The 18,611-nt window shown below is 33.9% G+C and overlaps 3 protein-coding genes across 6 annotated transcripts in view; all 3 read right to left on the reverse strand.

Annotated features, from left to right (window-relative positions):
- ais (DExD-box helicase 52) overlaps positions 1-18,611 on the reverse strand; it is a 138,965-nt gene that overhangs the window by 51,348 nt on the left and 69,006 nt on the right. The gene's annotated exons all lie outside the window — the stretch shown is intronic.
- On the reverse strand, positions 193-9,243 carry LOC145318665 (secernin-3). The gene is made up of 14 exons (XM_080160102.1): positions 9,153-9,243; positions 7,144-7,256; positions 6,157-6,225; positions 5,867-5,945; positions 5,125-5,202; positions 4,725-4,791; positions 4,295-4,425; positions 3,950-4,045; positions 3,322-3,432; positions 2,612-2,664; positions 2,237-2,285; positions 1,782-1,861; positions 947-1,055; positions 193-547 (listed from the first exon to the last, which is right to left on the reverse strand). The coding sequence occupies exons 1-14, from the start codon at positions 9,236-9,238 to the stop codon at positions 481-483; spliced, it is 1,188 nt and encodes a 395-aa protein (XP_080016228.1). The 5' UTR covers positions 9,239-9,243; the 3' UTR covers positions 193-480.
- Positions 9,247-18,606, reverse strand: Tif-IA (RNA polymerase I-specific transcription initiation factor RRN3 homolog Tif-IA). Of its 3 annotated transcripts, none has more exons than XM_080160098.1 (15): positions 18,467-18,606; positions 17,516-18,056; positions 17,034-17,233; positions 16,548-16,897; positions 15,970-16,088; positions 14,905-15,058; positions 14,286-14,372; positions 13,515-14,026; positions 13,069-13,177; positions 12,463-12,558; positions 11,977-12,046; positions 10,914-11,051; positions 10,402-10,455; positions 10,114-10,302; positions 9,247-9,965 (listed from the first exon to the last, which is right to left on the reverse strand). In XM_080160098.1, exons 1-14 carry the CDS (start codon positions 18,498-18,500, stop codon positions 10,145-10,147), a joined length of 2,622 nt encoding a protein of 873 aa, XP_080016224.1. In that variant the 5' UTR covers positions 18,501-18,606; the 3' UTR covers positions 9,247-9,965; positions 10,114-10,144. The 3 variants fall into 3 exon arrangements, with proteins under 3 accessions (XP_080016224.1, XP_080016222.1, XP_080016221.1); XM_080160096.1 differs by having other exon boundaries at positions 9,247-9,976; XM_080160095.1 differs by having other exon boundaries at positions 9,247-10,302.

Here is an 18,611-nt window from a genome sequence, read left to right on the forward strand (position 1 = left end):
TTCTAACAGGCTTAAACTAAAGAAAAACATATCAGAATACATCAACGGATTAAGTTTTTCTCTCTTCTTTTTGTAAAATAGACCATTGGATCAGGAATAATTTAGTCAGAGAATAAGTCAGGTCGTTAAGCTCATGTCTTAAGTATCTTATATGTACTGTACATCGAGACAAAAATAAGGAGAAACTTCTTATTTCAGTATGACTTCGAAACCGATTATTATCCGCTGGATTAGAACCGGTTCTCAGCAATACTAAAAACATCTATATCATCGTATTTCAGCCAATTTTTCACAAATATTAAATTAAAAACTATAAAGTAAATGGCTAAATGGTTTAAATCTTATAATTTTTCATATTAATATCCGCGGCAAGCTTTCTATGCGATGCGATAAATAACTTTTTCTCCACATCTAAACTTTTAAATTTTAATAATTTAAATTCTTAAACGACTTATCTCGACGATTTTTTCTCCTCTCTCATTAAGCAAAGTAAAGCTTCAGCTCTTCCTCTGTTGATATATTAAATAGATTTTCTTCTTCCTTTCCACTAAAATAATAATAGGAATGTTACAATATTATATGCAACTTTAATTTTGGACTTTTAATCTTCCTAAAATAGAAAGAATTTTTGTCTGAAGAGATTTCGGAAACTACTGAATCGATTAATTTCTCCATTATAGAGAAGCTTCACAAAGATGTTTGGACTTTGGCTAGTTTTTCTAAAAAGTATGGAGGTATCTTCCCTGAAAAAAATTGAAAAAAAAATTTCTAAGAGGATAACGCCCATTTTTGTTTAGCATTCAACGCATAGAGAAACAGTACATATATGTAGAGAATATGAAAAGGACAGGACAGGCAGACAGCGCCACTGAGAATGATAAACTAAAATCAATAAAAAATAAGAAATTGATTAAAGCAACCAGAAAAAAAGTAAAAAAGGTATTACCTCTTCCTAGCCTCAAAAGCCTTGTCTATAAAAGTATGTTCAATTTTTCTAAGATGGTCGGTTTGTATGCACGCCCCTGCGTGATGCACCCACAGTTCGTGCTTCCGTACTAATATAATCATCATTTTATACATTTAGATTTAGAAGATTTTTTTGCAGTATGGCAACGAAACCAAGGGGGGGGGGAAGTTCTGACACATTTGCGTAAACGGTGAGTATAGGCTTTATCTTTGGACTGAAAGGATAGGTTATTAGGGATAAAATCATTCTTATATGATGAATTTCCCCCAGATTTAAGATTTTTTGGATAGGCCTCCAGGTTCCGGAGCTCCAGGCCTCCAGGTGGTCTCTGTACAGGTAAAAATGAAAAAAAAAAAATTTTTTTAAAGTTACAAATCAACTTATAAAACAAAATATGCATGTTTTTTCTTCAAATATGTGAATAATATTAAAAATGCATATTTTGTTTTATAAGTTGACCTGTAACTTTAAAAAAAAATTTTTTTTTTTCATTTTTACCTTTACAGAGACCACCTGGAGGCCTGGAGCTCCGGAACCAGGAGGCCTATCCAAAAAATCTTAAATCTGGGGGAAATTCATCATATAAGAATGATTTTATCCCTAATAACCTATCCTCTCAGTCCAAAGATAAAGCCTATACTCACCGTTTACGCAAATGTGTCAGAACTTCCCCCCCCCCTTGATAGCCTTTGGATTAGAACCGGTTCTCAGCCATTAAAACTGGTTTTAATCATACAATTTTATATCTTATTATCCACGGAAAGCTGTCTTTTATACGATGCGATAAATAACTATTAACAAAATGTATGTATTCCTTGTGCCAATGGAGAACTGGAACTAGTAGCTTGAGTCAGTGGCAGGCTCATGCGGAAACTGAATGGCTTAAAAATGCTCCTGAAAAATTAATTTGCTAAATAATCTAAGAATTATATTTCAAGTAAAGCTAGCAACTAAAGGCAAACTAAATAAGATGTCGACTATCTGCAGCCTAGCCAAAATGTCAAAAAATGGAAACAACAGCCACCTTTGTTAGATTGTAATGGAACAGTCATAGAAAACGCCCTGAAAATGAACGGCTTCCTAGATCTCAAATCTTTTTGACCCATCATTACTCTTACAGCCAAGAAAGGTTTCAGTTTGTTTGTTACAATTTAATAAATTTTGCGGATTATAAAAACAAGAAAAAATGTCTATGTCTTCTTCACCAAAAAAATCATTTTCAATCTAATTTTTAATCTTCTTAATTCAAAAAGAAAAGCTTAAACTTACTTGTTAGGACTAGGAGTAGCTGTAAACCAATGATAATGATTCACATTATCTAAATAAAATAGTTAGAGATTTTTGTAATGCTAGAAGAAGCCAGAGGTCTAAAGGGAAACGACAATGGCCAATAAATTGATGATGATACACAAAATTACACCTTCTGTAGATTAAATTAGTGGATGAAACATTTGGACACTAAACCAAATGAAGCAACCAATAAAATTTAGTCCCCAAAGATATGAAACCATCGGATAAGAAAACGTTATTATAAAACTTTGGAGACCAGTGTAATAAACAGCCCCTTTCCTGAGAAGCAGATACGCCCCTAGAGGCTTCAAAATGGTACTTGACGGAAGAGGGAGGTTCTTAAAATATTCATACCTGATCTTTTGCCCATAATAGAGACTTGACTACCAGCTGTTGGAAAGTTACCACTAAACAAATTTAGGTTAGTTAGGTAAGAGTAAAGTGTTAAAGGGATAGTTGCATGAAGTGCATTTTATAAAAATAATTTCAATTATAAGTTAAAAGTATGCCACCAAACAAATATAATATATAATTTGGTATTACAATAAATAACAAACAAATATATATCACTAAATAAGTAGTCATGCTGTTTTTGTGAAAATAAGCCAGCTTTATAAATTGCATTTATCAGAATATATAAGAATAAGATTTTCAAGTATTGATATTTTTAAAACTACATGGTAGATAATTGAAATTCTTTCAAACATATGAATTAGTTTAAACATTTGAAAAGTTAAAAATATGCAATTCACTAAGTCAAGTTTACATGCTTTTATTACATTTTTGGTTATATTTTCATGTACAACACTCTAAAATCCAGCAATTTTATGGAATTTTAAAACCCTTTGATAAATAGCTTTTAACAAGGGTAATGCTGTTGATAAAAAGAAATGAAGAAAACGACATATTTACAATATTTGGATAAAAATTTTAAGTTACTAGTAATACGATAAAAATAAGGAATTTTATTTAATGATGGTAAATCTAAAGCCTAAAGGAATTAGTGTACATTTAATAAAATGTTATTTCTATTATTTTAATGTTCACAGAGCAAATATTGATACCTGGGTCTGTTAATGCCGCTTGGTTCATCTCTCAGAACATCCATCATGGAGGACACTGTAAAATTTTTGTCAGAGGCTCCAGATTCCAACAGCTTTCTACCACAACTAAATCTAAAATAAGTAGATATTTATTACTATTTATTAATAGTAATTAGTGGTTGAATCGTTTGAGCACTCAAAATTCAATAGATTTCCCCAAAATTATTAATCCAACGACAGGGGGTGTATATTTTCAAATTTGACCCTGCAAAGGGGGGGGGGGGGTAAAAAAATAAGTGGTTGGGGGAAAAAAATGTAAAAATTAAAGAGAACTGAAAGCATTTTTTCCCATTTTTCTCACCTTTTTGGTGAAAAAAAAACTAAAAGAATATGTGGGAGGGGGGATAATATGAATAAAATAAAGAGTTTTAAAAATATTTTTCCATTTTATTTCCTTCCTTGCTAGAAAAAACTAGGAGGGAAAAAAAATTAAAAATTTTGCAGCAGGAGAAAAAAATGAATTTTGTGCAGAATATACACCCCTGTCCAACGAATAATAGGACTTTATTTGGACTTTGGGGACTAGTGCAATAAACAGCCCAATGTCCCTCCCTCCCTGCGTTTTCCTGTCAATGTTTATTATATTTACCTGGAACCTGGATCCGTAAGGTCTCCAGCAGTTGCTCCTATGACCTCGCACCAGTTGAATTCAGATTCTCCATCCCACCATCCTGAATTTTTGGCCCTAGGAAAAACAAAAATAGATTAACACCAGGGATCTAAAAGGATAAGACAATGGTTGTTAAATTGATGTAGATTGTACATCCGCAATGATGATACACAAAACTACCTATTCTGTCGATTAAGAATTATGATACGTTTCGACACTCAACTGAATTAACCTTACCTATCAAAATTCAAGTTTTTAAGCCAAACATTTTTATAAAACTTTGGGGACAGGTGTAATAAACAGCTAAAATAAATTCCTACAAACCTTGTTTTAAGCTCCGGATGGCATAGATCAATCTTGTTGGTAATGCTCATACAATTTGAAATATTTCTGACCCCTGTGGTCACAAGTTCGGCTACCCACAACCTCTCTGCTGTTTCAACCACCCATGCCTCCTAAAATTATTTTGTTGTTGACTTTACAAAGGGAAAGATTTTTAATGTGCTTCATCCTAGAATTAACTAAAATGTTTAAATTGATGAACATCCCCAAGGATGATACACAAAATTACCCCTTCTGTAGGTTACAATTTGTGGATAAAACGTTTAGACACTGAAATAAATGAACCAGCCAATCAATTTCATTAAAATTCCCCAAGGTTGTTAAGTCAACGAATAAAAAAACGTTAATATAAAACTTTGGGGACTATTGTAATAATAAGCCCATTGTCCCCTTCCCATCTGAGTAACATTACCTTTTCATCCGCTATAAGAAAAGAATTGTGGTAGGAGAAGTCTGAAATGATATTTGAGCACTGACCACCCTGATCAATATACAAATTGGCCAACAATAGTGAAATCTTTTAATTTAAGATTGGGTATTCTTTTGTGTTTTTTGTGAATTATGGCGTGAATTGACAGTTTTCGGCGGTTACACTTCTTCTGTTTATTAACAGTTAACAATAAAGCAACTGCTAAACTATTTTTTTGGTTTAGTTAACACCCTCGTTTCCCCTTCAGGTTATATATTTTTTTATCAGCCAAATAGATTGGTTGCACTACTAAAAAACCTAACAAAATTGTGACTCCGTTACAAAAACTTTAATGAATGTTGATTATTTTGTTGACTACGTAGTAGTATATGTTTGTATATTTCCCTGTCCATATTTCTCTAGAAGATTTGTGATAACATCCACTGCTTCTCTGGCAGTTGAACTTCTTTCTAAACCAAGCCTGTAAAATAATAGGATGTGTGTAATTTATGTTAACATAGGTCTATTTATGATTGACTTAAGGAAAAGCTGTTACTATATTCATAACTAATGCATTAATTAATTAAAAATCTGTAGGATTTTTTTCAAAATATGGGCTTTCGTTAAGATAGATTGATTAATCATATAAGAGAGTTTACAAAAAGAATTAGGTTGATAACTATAAAAACAAGCCCAAACGGCCAGTTCAAAATTTGATACTGAATTTTCATTTCCTATAACTGTACAGTGTACAAACTCCCCCCGCCCCCCCCCCCCCCCCTCTTACAAAATGTCCCGATTTATGTGCCGCACCCTGTAATTGGATAAGGATCTGATTTTTTTCTTTTTAAATTATTCATAGATGTATCTCATTCTTATACAAGAAGAAATTAGCGGAAGAACAGATCAGGCATTTAAAGGGATAAGACAATGGCTGAATGATGTACTACCCCGATGATGATACACAAAATTACCTTTTCAGAAGATAAAAATTAGTGGTTGAAACGTTTGAACACTCAATTAAAATTCACCAATGTCCCAAAAGTTGGTAAGCCAAGGAATAAGAAAAGGTTTATATAAAACTTTGGGTACTAAATAATAAATAGCACATTGTCTCCTCACTCTCTCTGAGAACAGATACCTACCTAAGAAGGTCCATTCCCAGAAGCCTGGGTATTAAATCCTCTGAACCGTTTGATAATCTATTCCATACAGCTTCATTGCCTAAAAAAGATTTAAAAATAGAATTCTAGTTGAACCTTGAAAGTTCATTAAGTCTTCATTAGTTTGAAGACTTAAAAATTCGTACTCTTATGATATATGATACTGTAGAATGTGTCTTATTTTTACAATAATGTCATATAAATTTAGAATGATTATGAAGATGATAATTTAAGAAGAGAGCTAACCCTGCGGGATACTTTTTAGTTCTTACCTATAACTACACCGTGTTCGTTTGCTCCCATTTCAGCTCCCCACATCCATTCGGGTTTGCTCAGAATAACTGAACAGAAAAAAATTGTATGGATGGTTTTTTAAAATTCGTAACATCTAAATCAGATTTTTTTTCAATCTTTTTCAACACTATAGGAATATTTTGTTTGTTTGGAAGCGCAGGTATTCTATATCTGATGTGTGTCTGTTTTGTACATTTACATAATAAACTCTAACATAAAAGTCTTTTGACAATGCATGACTGTAACTAGTTTTAACTTACGTTAGAATTCTAGGTTGTAACATTTTTACTAGATATTTCCTAAAAATGGATCTTGGACAAAGTAGCTTCAGACAAAGTAGCTTCGGACAAAGTAGCTTCGGACAAAGTAGCTTCGGACAAAGTAGCTTCAGGACAAAGTAGCTTCAGGACATTTACTTAAGAAAAGTAGCTTCCTAAGAAAAATAGTCTCCAATATGGCCGCAGCGTTCGGCCCCCTGGCCTGCCTAGCCGCGGGCGCTCGGCTCCCTAGCCTTTAACCTAACCTAACCCAACCTATGTTAGCCTCAGAACATTTATTTTAGAAAAATATCATCAACTGATAATACATAGGTGGTTTAGAATTTCGTGGATTTTGCAAGAAGTGGTTGATAGATTTTTACAATTTTTAATATTATTTTTACAAATTTTTGGTTAGGTTAGGTTAGGTTATAGGCTAGAGGGCCGAGCGCCCGCGGCTAGGCAGGCCAGGGGGCCGAGCGCTGCGGCTATGATCTTTATTAACAGTGGAGGCTACTTCCCATAAGAGGCTACTTTGTCCTGAAGCTACTTTGTCCGAAGCTACTTTGTCTGAAGCTACTTTGTCCGAAGCTACTTTGTCCGAAGCTACTTTGTCCAAGATCCCTAAAAATACTGAAGGCTATTTAATAAATTTAAAATATGTTTCTATCATATTTTTTTTGCCAATCTAAAGCACAATCAAATCACCTGCGTGTGTAGATTCAACTTGGTCTATTTCAATATATGTGCATTTTAATTTCTCCTGCTCTGTATATTGTTGTCTAGGGTAGTACACTACTTCTTGTATCTCTCCACATGGTCTAGACAGATATAATATTTTAATTTCTCCTGCTCTGTATATTGTTGTCTAGGGTAGTACACTACTTCTTGTATCTCTCCACATGGTCTAGACATATATAATATTTTAATTTCTCCTGCTCTGTATATTGTTGTCTAGGGTAGTACACTACTTCTTGTATCTCTCCACATGGTCTAGACATATATAATATTTTAATTTCTCCTGCTCTGTATATTGTTGTCTAGGGTAGTACACTACTTCTTGTATCTCTCCACATGGTCTAGACATATATAATATTTTAATTTCTCCTGCTCTGTATATTGTTGTCTAGGGTAGTACACTACTTCTTGTATCTCTCCACATGGTCTAGTAAAAGAAAAATCTTGGAATATATTTGGCGTGCAGAGTTTGAAAGGTGGGTGGGGTTAAAGTAGGCCTACAAAACTTCACGCTTATAAGCTTCAACATAACAAGGTTTTCTAGTTTACACGATTCTTTTAACAACTGAATTTTTGGAGAATAGTTATTAGTTATTTATCACATCGTGCTATTGACAGCTTTACGCGGGTAGAAAAATTTTAAGATTAGTAAACCCATACTTTCGGTCCCTAGTGGCTAACAAAACTGGTAGGTATTAATTTTATTATTGTTATTTAACTTGGGAAATTGTCTATAATTAATACGATACATGATTTTTAAATATAGAGCAGAACTGTGGTGGATTCTTAAAAAACTTTTGCCCCACTAAAATTAGTGTAGCTACATTGTAAAGAAGAACCATATCGGTTAAGCAGTTAGCGAGATTAAACTTGCAATAATTACTCCTTACTATTAATTAAGGGGGGGGGGGGGGAAGTTTTGACACATTTGCGTAAACAGGGAGTATAGGCTTTATCTTTGGACTGAGAGGATAGGTTATTAGGGATAAAATCATTCTTATATGATGAATTTTCCCAAGTTTTAAGATTTTTTTTGGATAGGCCTCCAGGTCCTCTCTGTACAGGTAAAAATTAAAAAAATAATTTTTTTTTTTAAGAGTTAGAAGTCAACCTATGAAACAAAAATATGCATATTTTTTAATGTTATTCACATATTTGAAGAAAAAAACGCATATTTTGTTTCATAAGTTGACTTCTAACTCTTCAAAAAAAAATTTTTTTTTTCATTTTTACCTGTACAGAGAGGACCTGGAGGCCTGGAGCTCCGGAACCTGGAGGCCTATCCAAAAAATCTTAAAACTTGGGAAAATTCATCATATAAGAATGATTTTATCCCTAATAACCTATACTCTCAGCCCAAAGATAAAGCCTATACTCCCTGTTTACGCAAATGTGTCAAAACTTCCCCCCCCCCTTATTGCATCAAAATATATAACAGGTATCAAAAGCTTTAGTTTCAACATCTATATAAATTCAAATAGGGGAAAGGTATAAAAGATTTCTACACGTAACGTATCCTTGAATATTAGGGATCTGACCTCAACTAAATGAACCAACAAATCAAAATTCATTAAAAGTCCCAAAGGTTTAAAGAATAAAAAAAAAGTTATTATGAGACTTTTAGGACTAGTGTTTTAAACAGCCCATTATCTCCTTCCTCACTGCCTAAATATAGTACCAGGGGTGTATATTCTACATGGGATCCCCTGCTCAGAGGGGGGGGGAATAAAAAATAATTGGTTGGAGGGGGAAAAATGTAAAAATTAAGAAAACTGAAAAAAAAAATTCTATTTCCCCCCCATACTTGGTGAAAAAAACTTAAAAAAATGTGTGGTAGGAAGGATAAAATAAAGAGTTCTTAAAATATTTTTCCATTTCCCCCCTACTTGGTGAGAAAAAACTAGGGGGGAAGAAATATAAAAAATTTTGTAGCAGGGAAAAAAAAAATCTTGTGCAGAATATACACCCCTGTATAGTACCTATCAGAATTCTTTCCAAATATAATTTCTCCCGTGGTAGTTTGATCCCCGCACACTACAAAGGTATCACAGCTAACCAAGGACATTTCTGACATCTGAAAAGAACATGGCACTCAAATAAACAAAAACAACATTTGAAATTTTTCTTTTCTTTAATAATTTGAAAACAAGAATGAATCATATGTGAAACACATCATGTAAATAAAATATAACAAATTTCTTTTAACTGTAATACAAAATAATTGAGAAAATAATCTGTTCTCATTCCCTAAAGGATTTTAATAAATAAAATTTCTTGATACAAAAATTAATAAATGTAGTAGAGATCTCTAATGCAGCAAATCCTTTAATGAACTACCAAGAATTATTTTCTCACCCTATACAAATAACAATTTAAACTTTTATAAATTGAAATGAAAACATTTAAACTTTAGGTAATTAAGATAAGATTAATAATATTTACTTCAAAATTGATCTTAAACTCAAAAATAAAGAAAAATACATTAAGAAATATTTCAAAATAGACTTTTCATCAATGCATTATAAGCAGGTAGGAAGTAAAATAAAAATAATTAATATTACATATTGTAGACTTTATTTCTTACTTAAAATTATACTTTCAATTTAGTTAAACATCAGTATTAATTTTTTTTCTTCTGAATATAAGAAAGAAAAGAAATGATTAACTCTTTAAATACAAAAAAATAATGAACTTTGCTTTTAAATTAAATATCTTGTAGGTAGAAACTTAAACTGTAGGTAGATTTTGACAACTTTTTATAATCAAAAGTTGATAGGTAACAACCAGAAGCTCTTTATAGTGCCTATAAGAAAAAATGACGTCATACAATACAAATGACCAAATGATAGGTCGATAAACAGACTAAATTACCACCGGCAGGCCAGTATAAATTTTAATTGAAAATTGGTAGGCCAGTGTGACGTCATTTTTTATATGCACTTTGAAAAGCTTATATCAACTTGAGGAGTTTTTATCTGCTGTCCAATTCTTTGGAGATGACCTCAGTGAAGGACAACTTTCTGGTGCGTCCAGTCTTGGTCTGACTTGTGAAGGAAAGGTTGGTGGAGGAGCAGTTACTCAGCTTCCGTTCCCGGCGCTTGCGAGCAGCTTCACTCTTCTCAACTTCATCTGGAATTAAAAGTTGATAAATCATAATATCTATATATATTAATGCATCAAATAAAGTAAATATTTTTGTTAAATAAAACAAATTGAAATAAGCCATACCTTTAAATTCATCTTCGCATTCTCCATCTGTTTCTGAGACATAATCCTTCAACCCTGAGATAATAAATGCTAAAAACTTTTTTTAATGAAATTAAATTCACAACAAAGTTCAGCAATTCATGTATAATAATAAATGAATATTATCTCCTTAATCCACGAAGGACTAAGAAAGTTGAAGAGTAAATTTATTGGTCATCAAATACTTATCAAAAATAACATTATTGCGTCTCTTAAGCAGTCAAGACAATAATCCTATCAATTCAGATATCTCATTTGCGCATGACCTACCAACGGACCAAATTATACGCTGGGAAAGAAATTAAGCAGTCAAGACAATAATCCTATCAATTCAGATATCTCATTTGCGCAATACCTACCAACGGACCAAATTATACGCTGGGAAAGAAATCCAAGGTCTGGGTATATTGACTAATTTTTATAATTTCAATTATGAAAAAAAATTAAGAGGATTGAGAGGGAAAGAATTATAAATCCGACATTCAAATCTTTACCTTCGTATTTCTTAAACAAGGGTTCAATAAGATGCTTTGTTTTTGGCAACATGTACGGATCGTACGGAAAATGATCGTCCAGAAGCAAAGGCTTGGCCGTACTTCCCTGTGAAGCAAGGCCAATTACTGGTAGGGTTATCCTTTAAATTGCGTAGTATTGCATTACATGTTCTGGATTAATACATATGAGGCGTCACGAATTTTTTTAAAGTTACTACATCAAACACAGATTCGAATGAAGTTTACTAGATGTTGTTGAATAATACCAGTAAGTAATACCTGTAACTGTTGATGGGAAAGGCATTTCCGGTATGGCTTTGAAACTGATTATTATCCGCTGGATTAGAACAGGTTCTAAGCCATAATGAAAAATCGTATATCTTATCTTAACCTTTTTTATACTACACGTCACATTTGAGTGCCTCTTTATTATGCAAATGACACAATTGAGGCAAATAAGGGGGGGGGGGGGTAATGCAACCATCTCGTAATCAATGATTAAATGGCACTTAGAATTCGAATTTCGATCTGAAATTTTGCATGAATAATCCTTGGTAGGTCTATTTTCCCTAAATCGAACAAAAAGTTGTTAAAGTAACGGCTAACGGCTGGCTGCTTGGCCTTTTTGCTATTTTTGGGCTATCTTAAGAGAAAATTAATCACGAAACCTATCTCCACATAATACTTTTTGTCGCTCAAAAACCTTATCAAACGGTTCTAGCCGGTAGCTGTTGGTACTAGAAATTTAGAAAATGGTTATTGCTATTAATTAACATGAATTAACCCAAAAATATGTTTTAAAAAGTTAATTCCTACGTGATTAATGACGAATTTGCCCTGAAAATAGGCAAAAAACGGCTAAACGACTGAGCCGCCAGCCGTTACTTTTCCAATTTTTGTTCGATTTAGGGAAAATAGACCTACCAAGAATTACTCAAGAAAAATTTTAGATCGAAATTCGAATTCTAGGTGACATTTAATCATTGATTACGAGATAGTTGCATAAACCCCCCCCCCCCCCTTTAAAAAAATGTTAAATGCCAATATAATGCAATATCTTGTTTCCTTGCGTTTCTCTGAATGATATTATCACAGTATGCCACTTGATAGAATGCCATAGTCTTGCTAAATACCTGCAAAATGATATTTAAATATAACAAAAATCGTACTCATGAAAACTGATGCATTACAATGCTAATAAATCAGGAATCTGAAGGGATAAGAGAATGCCCGATAAATTGATGTACACAAAATTACCCCCCCCCCCCCTGCAGATAACAATTTGTCGTTAAAACGTTTGGACACTCAACTAAGTCTCCAAAGTTGTAAACCCAACAAATGAGAAAACGTTATTTCAAAACTTTGGGAACTTGTGCAATAAACTGCCCATTGTCCTCTCTCTTTCTGCTAATAGATAGTTCAATTATCTTGGGTCCAACGCGGTTTCAACGCCGTTTCTTCACAGATCCACAATGTTTTTAATCAATTTCACAAATTCTTAAGTATATGCTTTGTGGTTAATAAAATATCCGATAGGCGTCTCTATTACCTGGACTACAGATTTGTTCATAGCTCTCAGTGGGTTCAGGGGGTGGATGATTAAGCTGTTCACATCCAACTCTCGCAAAAAGGAGACATCATCGTGCTAAAAGATAAGAATATTAATAAAAAAAAAAGATTTTCCTTTCAGACACAACATCCATAAATCCTCTTGTACCTTGTTGTTCTAGGAATCATTGTTCCAGTGTCAACAATCAGCATGTTTTAAATTGACGTACGGACTTTCTGTTAATTATAGACATGCTAAGCTGAGCTTTCTACTAAACAGTACTTAACTTTTAAAGGAAACTTGTACCTAAAGTTTGTTACATATAGGACAATTCTGACATGCCTATGTCAGCGATAAATTAAAGTTATTTATAACATCGCAGGTTTCTGTGGATATTAAAATGAAAAATATAAAATTAAAACCAGTTTTGTTAAGACACGAAAGTCCGAAGGCCCAGATTAACAAAACTGGTATTAATTTTATGATTTTTATTTCAATATATTTATATCTAATACGACGGTATTATTGACTTTCCAGTATGGCTGGGAACCGGTTCTAATCCAGTGGATATTAATCAGTTTCGAAGCCCTACTGGAAAAATATTACCTCAACTAGATCTGTGTGTCTGAAAGCGACGATGTGGAAGGCAGACTGGCAGGCAGAATAGAATGGTCCGTGCACTTTCAAATTTGACGACATAAAATCACAGGTGGAACTGGAAGCATAGTCATGTTGTATTTCTTGTATTTAGGCGATACTAATCGATATAGATTTACCAGTAACACTTAAGTTGACAGGGTGTATATTCAGGGATCTAAAGGGATAAGACAATAGCCATTAAATTAAATATGAACTACAAAGGTACCCCTTCTGTAGATTACAATTAGTACTTGAAACGTTTGGACGCTACACAGTACTCATTGATCAAACCAATCAAAATTAAGTAAAGTTAAGCCATGGAATAAGAAAACGATACTGTGAAAAAAAACAGCCTATTGTTCCCTCCCTTCCTAAAAAGCTATACACAGAATAAGGAAATACAACGCGCATGCCTAGAGTCAAGAGCTGTATACTTGTGCAGCCAATCAAATAATTTCTTCAACCATTTCTTCAACAACTTGGCATCAACCAACTGGGACCGACAAATAAATCCAGAAAAATGTGAAATGGCCGCCTGTCTGATCATGCTGGCCTGAGTCGGGGTTCTGAAGATCTCCCAGGTAAGCGACAGAAACTCTTTTACATATTCTCTCTTTTGATTGACCAAATAAAAGATGAGATATTGAGTGTTGTGAAGCTCGCAGGAAAGAAGAATATGGGTGGTGAACAATTTGAAAAGGATCTGAACCACAGACTGAGCTTTTTCTGATGAAAATACAATCTTTGCATCAGTTTTATCCTTGTTTTTAGAAGATTTTTCATCGATTTCATTTGAAGATTTTTCTACAACGAAACATTTTTCATTAACAAAATCAAAGAGCGCCTCCATACAATCATCCATTTTCTTGCATTGAACAAGGTCAATCTCGTCCATGGCAGGTGTGCTTGTTGATGTATCTTCTTCCTAAAATAATAAGCTGAAGTTAAAGACAGTGTAAAAGGAAGTATGCTTCCTTAGAATTCACAATGTCTGTCTGTCCGTCAAATCGACAGTCAAGCTTTACTGCTATGTTGGGTTTACTCGGCTAATATTTAAGATAGAAAGCTGAAACTTCTTGTCAACATTCCAATCATTATGAAGCATAAATAACTATCAAAAACATCCATGTCGATCGGAATGCTTTTTAGCCGGTTTTTGGCTATTTTTCCAGGCTCATAGTTACCTCATCAGAAGAGCTATCACTGTCTGTATCACTATCACTGTTACTGTCAGAGCTATCGTCCACATTCTCCTCCCCGGCACTGGTATCCTAAATAAATCATAATTTGAAGGAGAGTTGGACTAATTTAACGTCCATCGACTTTTTCATATCCTAGTACCCCTTGAGTTTTAGATAGTTATATCAAAAAAAAAAGTAAATCCTTATATACAGGATAACAGGATCTCTATCTGTCTGTACCAAAGGATCTTACTAACCGCTGAACCGATAAGGTTCTCCTTTACAGTGTAACTTCTCATAGGTCCTGGGAGGGATTTTATCTATAGTCGGGAAGGATACCACCACCACTAAATTTTTTTTCCCATATACTAAATACTTTTTATTTCACTGTTTTTTATTGAAACTAACCCCCTCCCCCCTCAAAAAAATAGTATTTCTTTCTTTTTTAAACTAAAAAACCAGGAGGGTCGAATTCAACCCCCCATCACCTCAAGGGCCCCCGAGAGGGTAGCCGCTAGTAATAAAGAAAATAATAAATTCCATTTTATGTCGGCCATTCTATCAAGCAAAAAACTAGAACTACCTAAAATGAACTATTAAAATGAAAAAAAAATATTAGTACCTCGCTAGATCTAGTGTTGTCATCGTTTCCATTTAACTTATCGTCTGCTTTACCATTCTGTTGCTGGGGATTCCCTTTCTTCCCAGCAGATTCTTTCCGCTGTTGCTGGTTGTAAAATTGAAATAAATGGTTCTTGGGAATGCTCGCATCAAGCCTAGTTTTTATAACATGTTTACATGAAGCTATCTATAATACTAAGTAGCTTGATGTCTGTCTGTCCGTCCGTCTGAAGCTTAAGATCTTGGTAACCACTGAACCGATCAGATTCTACTCTTCAGGGAATATACCTACTGGTCCTGTGGTGGTTTTAGGCTATTTTCTTGGGGGGTGGGACACCCCCAACCCCCCAAAAAATAAAAAGTCCACCATTTTTTTTTGCAGATTTCCTTGGTCCTTTTTTATGCAGAAGATTTCCTTGGTCCTTTTACGAATTTCGCCTAATTTTTTTTTGATCACCTCTTGGGGCAAAGCCCCTAGAGGCTAGGGGCGAATCCGCTAGTTTATTTAAATGAAGTTAATTTAAATTGACGCATTAAAAAACTATTTTCCATGCAAACTTAAAGGTGCTGTTATTTGTTCCGTTTTATTTACTTACTGTCAGGGACAAGGGAATGATACTCTGACAAACAATACAAAAGGAAAATTTCCCCACAACCCCCATCCCCTTTTCATCCACTTTTTACCCACCCCTCTTCACTTACGTTAGAGAAAAAAATATACTTCCATTTACTTTAAAAGGTTTCGTGATTTTTTGTAGAGTTGATTGTTACAATGCTACCCATGACTTACAATTCTTACTGCGAAAAAAGAAATTCTTTGATAATGTCAATTCATTACATTTCCAAGAAAGAATATGAAAACCTTTTAAGACTTTTAAAAAAAACTGTTATTGTGATTAATATTCTATTAATTGTACTGAGAATTATAAATCTTTACTGCAAAATTCAACAATCAATTTTCGAATGAAATAAACATTAAATTATGAGTAATAAACGTTCAGAAATACAAAAAAGGAAAGTTGCTGCGCTGCTAGTATGGACAGCTCTGCATTGCAAACATGTTTACCCAATGATGCTCTCAAAAGCAATCTGAAGAATATCTTCGCCAGCATCTGATAAATAACCGTACAGGCTAAGAATGCCGCGTAGATAATTAACAAATTTTGGCGCGCTTTCAGCCACTCCCTGGTGATAAAAATAATCTAAATAAGTATTAAAGCTAAAATTAAGTTATTTTAACATAACCCAAGATCTTGAAAATCAAGGTATCTAAGACCCGAAGTCAGTGGACAAAACTTTTTTTTTGGGAGGGGAGGGGAATGCGTGCTTTTATGAGAATAGAATGTTTTTTTCTACCTGCATGGAGTATAATCAAGGAAAATCTGAACAAAATACTTTTGTAACGACACATTAGTGACATCGAGCAGGGATCTTAAGGGATAAGACAATGGCCGATAAAAAATCCCAATTATGAAGTCAAAATTAAATATAGTCCCCAAAAGTGCGAATCCAACTAATAAGAAAACGCTATCCTAAATTTTGGAGACTAGTGTAATAAACAGCCCATTGACCCATCCCTCCATGCATCCTACCGCTTTTATCTTAAAAAAATGTTGTTTTTAGTTGTTATTAGATTATATTTGCCTTATAGTAAGGAAAGTTGAGACCTATCTGTCTCAACAGCTCTGTCTTCTCATTCGGTCTAGTCTTCAGCAACACTTTCACAAAATTATTTATATTCTTCTGCGCATTTATAACTTCATTATCAACATTTTTAATGGTGGACACAACCATAGTTGTTTCCGCATTAAATTCTGTCCTATTCGCGTCATTTATATTGGTGATGACGGTCAGCTGTTTGAGCATGGATTTGTACACGTCTTTATTGTAGAATGGATGGTAAATCAACAGGGCAATGAAGAATTTATTGAATGCTTTGCTGATTTCTGAAGGGTGGTGGGCCCAGGGCAGCTTCGTCATTTCATCCATTAAATCTATGAGAAAAAAATAAGTTTTGGCATAAAAATAATTAATTTCCCCTTTAAAGAAAACCACTTATTATCAAATAGAACAAAATGATTTAAAAATCCTTTACACAATAAGGCGGAAAATATAAACAGCTGTACGTACCTGCATGGGAAAGATCCAAGTACTCCAAATTTTCCCTCAACTTATCCAAGGCTACGATAAGACCTTTACCAGTGTTGAACACAATACCAGAAATTAAATTTCCTAGACTGGCAGCCGACACTGGCTCAGATAAAAAAGCCTCCACGTATTCTTCAATAGTTCGCTTTCTCACACTCAAAAATTTACCAGAATTTTCAGACCTTAAAACAAATAAATAATCTATACAAATCTAAGAGCACGTTGCTTAAGTTACACTCTTACTTAAGTACTTAAATAAAAGACACTTATCTATAAATAACATTTCCAGCATAAGGATAATGGAGTGTCAAAATCTCCATCAAATTGAAAGGGCCTAGCATCCACTTTTATTAACACCTCAAGAAATACATTCTATAGGAAAACCCTGTGCACGCCACTGAATCAAGATATGTCCCTTTTCTTAAATTAGTTTTAATAATAAATGGTATAAAAACATAACTTACTTTTTAGTAGACTTTCCCAAGAACATTGCAGCAGTCGACGAGCTTGAATTGAGCTTCTTTAATTCTCCCTTTGTTAGCCTTCCTGGAGATTTAATTGAACTATCACCAGTTACATTTAATCTTACAGATTTGTTGACGCTTAGATTCAGTCCGTTTGGGGTGGACACATTCAGCGACGATCTTGAAAGAAATCCACTTGAAGGGGTGGATTTTAAGCCACTATTATTTGGTGTTAATTTAGTGCCGCCTGTTTTGAGGACACTTTTTAATAGAGGTGTACTGGTTGAATTAGTTCTTATGGGAGATGGTTTAACCTTGAGGACAGGAGAACTGCCGCTGTTTGGACCAGAGCCGCCAGAAAGTTTGGAAGCAGTTGAGCTGCGCAGGCCCGAGTCGGGGGTGTCGCCATTTTTGGGAGTGCTCTTATTTTTAGGGGTATCCAATGATTTGGAAGATGTTTTGGCAGGGTGCGGCGTGCTTGAAAATTTTGGCGTTCCCAGAGATTTGGCACGTTTAGCTTCGGGCTCCTCAGGAGAATTGCCTATATAATATTTGTTTGTTTGAATTACATTATGATATAAACATCAATAATAATATGGTTAGACTCGTAATGATAAACGCATAGGTAGCAAAGTTAGAAAAGTTTTTTTAGTATCAAAGCCACTCCATAATTCACTGTCTGTTAGTCCGTCATTCAGTCTGTAACCTTATCGGAAATTTATTTACTGCTATTTATATTTTTTTAATTTCAGTACAGATTACTATGACCTGTAACTGACTGTTTTCTTGAGAGGTATCTTGATTTTATAGTTTGTTTTTTTTTTGGGGGGGGGGGCATTTTCTCTCTATTTCCTTTATAAGTTTACATTACAACTGAACATCTGCTCTATACCTGGATTTATCTGCTTGTCTATCCAAGTTTTTTTGATGTTTATAAAAATAAATCATAACCTGAAAGCTGACGTTTTCTCTTGTTTTCAGGCATTTTGGTAATCACCTAACTTGCAAATATATCAGTGATTTACTGTATAGGTAGAGATCAAACAATAAGAATGACTTAAGTCAGATATATATTCCACTACTTGTCACTATATGT

Source organism: Acartia tonsa, chromosome 5, assembly GCF_053477335.1.
Source record: "Acartia tonsa isolate MP-2025a chromosome 5, ASM5347733v1, whole genome shotgun sequence".
NCBI lineage: Eukaryota > Metazoa > Arthropoda > Copepoda > Calanoida > Acartiidae > Acartia > Acartia tonsa.

What these genes read in the sequence shown, in the direction of transcription:
- LOC145318665 (XM_080160102.1), bottom strand. Translation starts at nt 9,238, where the DNA reads ATGTCCTTGGTTAGCTGTGATACCTTTGTAGTGTGCGGGGATCAAACT. An exon ending in CATCCGGAGCTTAAAACAAG is followed by an intron (nt 4,046 to 4,294) that starts GTTTGTAGGAAT and finishes TGTTTTTCCTAG; the next exon opens with GGCCAAAAATTCAGGATGGT. An exon ending in AGCGGCATTAACAGACCCAG is followed by an intron (nt 2,665 to 3,321) that starts GTATCAATATTT and finishes AAATTTGTTTAG; the next exon opens with TGGTAACTTTCCAACAGCTG.
- Tif-IA (XM_080160098.1), bottom strand. Translation starts at nt 18,500, where the DNA reads ATGCCTGAAAACAAGAGAAAACGTCAGCTTTCAG. An exon ending in CATTCAGAGAAACGCAAGGA is followed by an intron (nt 11,052 to 11,976) that starts AACAAGATATTG and finishes CAATTTAAAGGA; the next exon opens with TAACCCTACCAGTAATTGGC. An exon ending in ATGCGAAGATGAATTTAAAG is followed by an intron (nt 10,303 to 10,401) that starts GTATGGCTTATT and finishes TTTTAATTCCAG; the next exon opens with ATGAAGTTGAGAAGAGTGAA.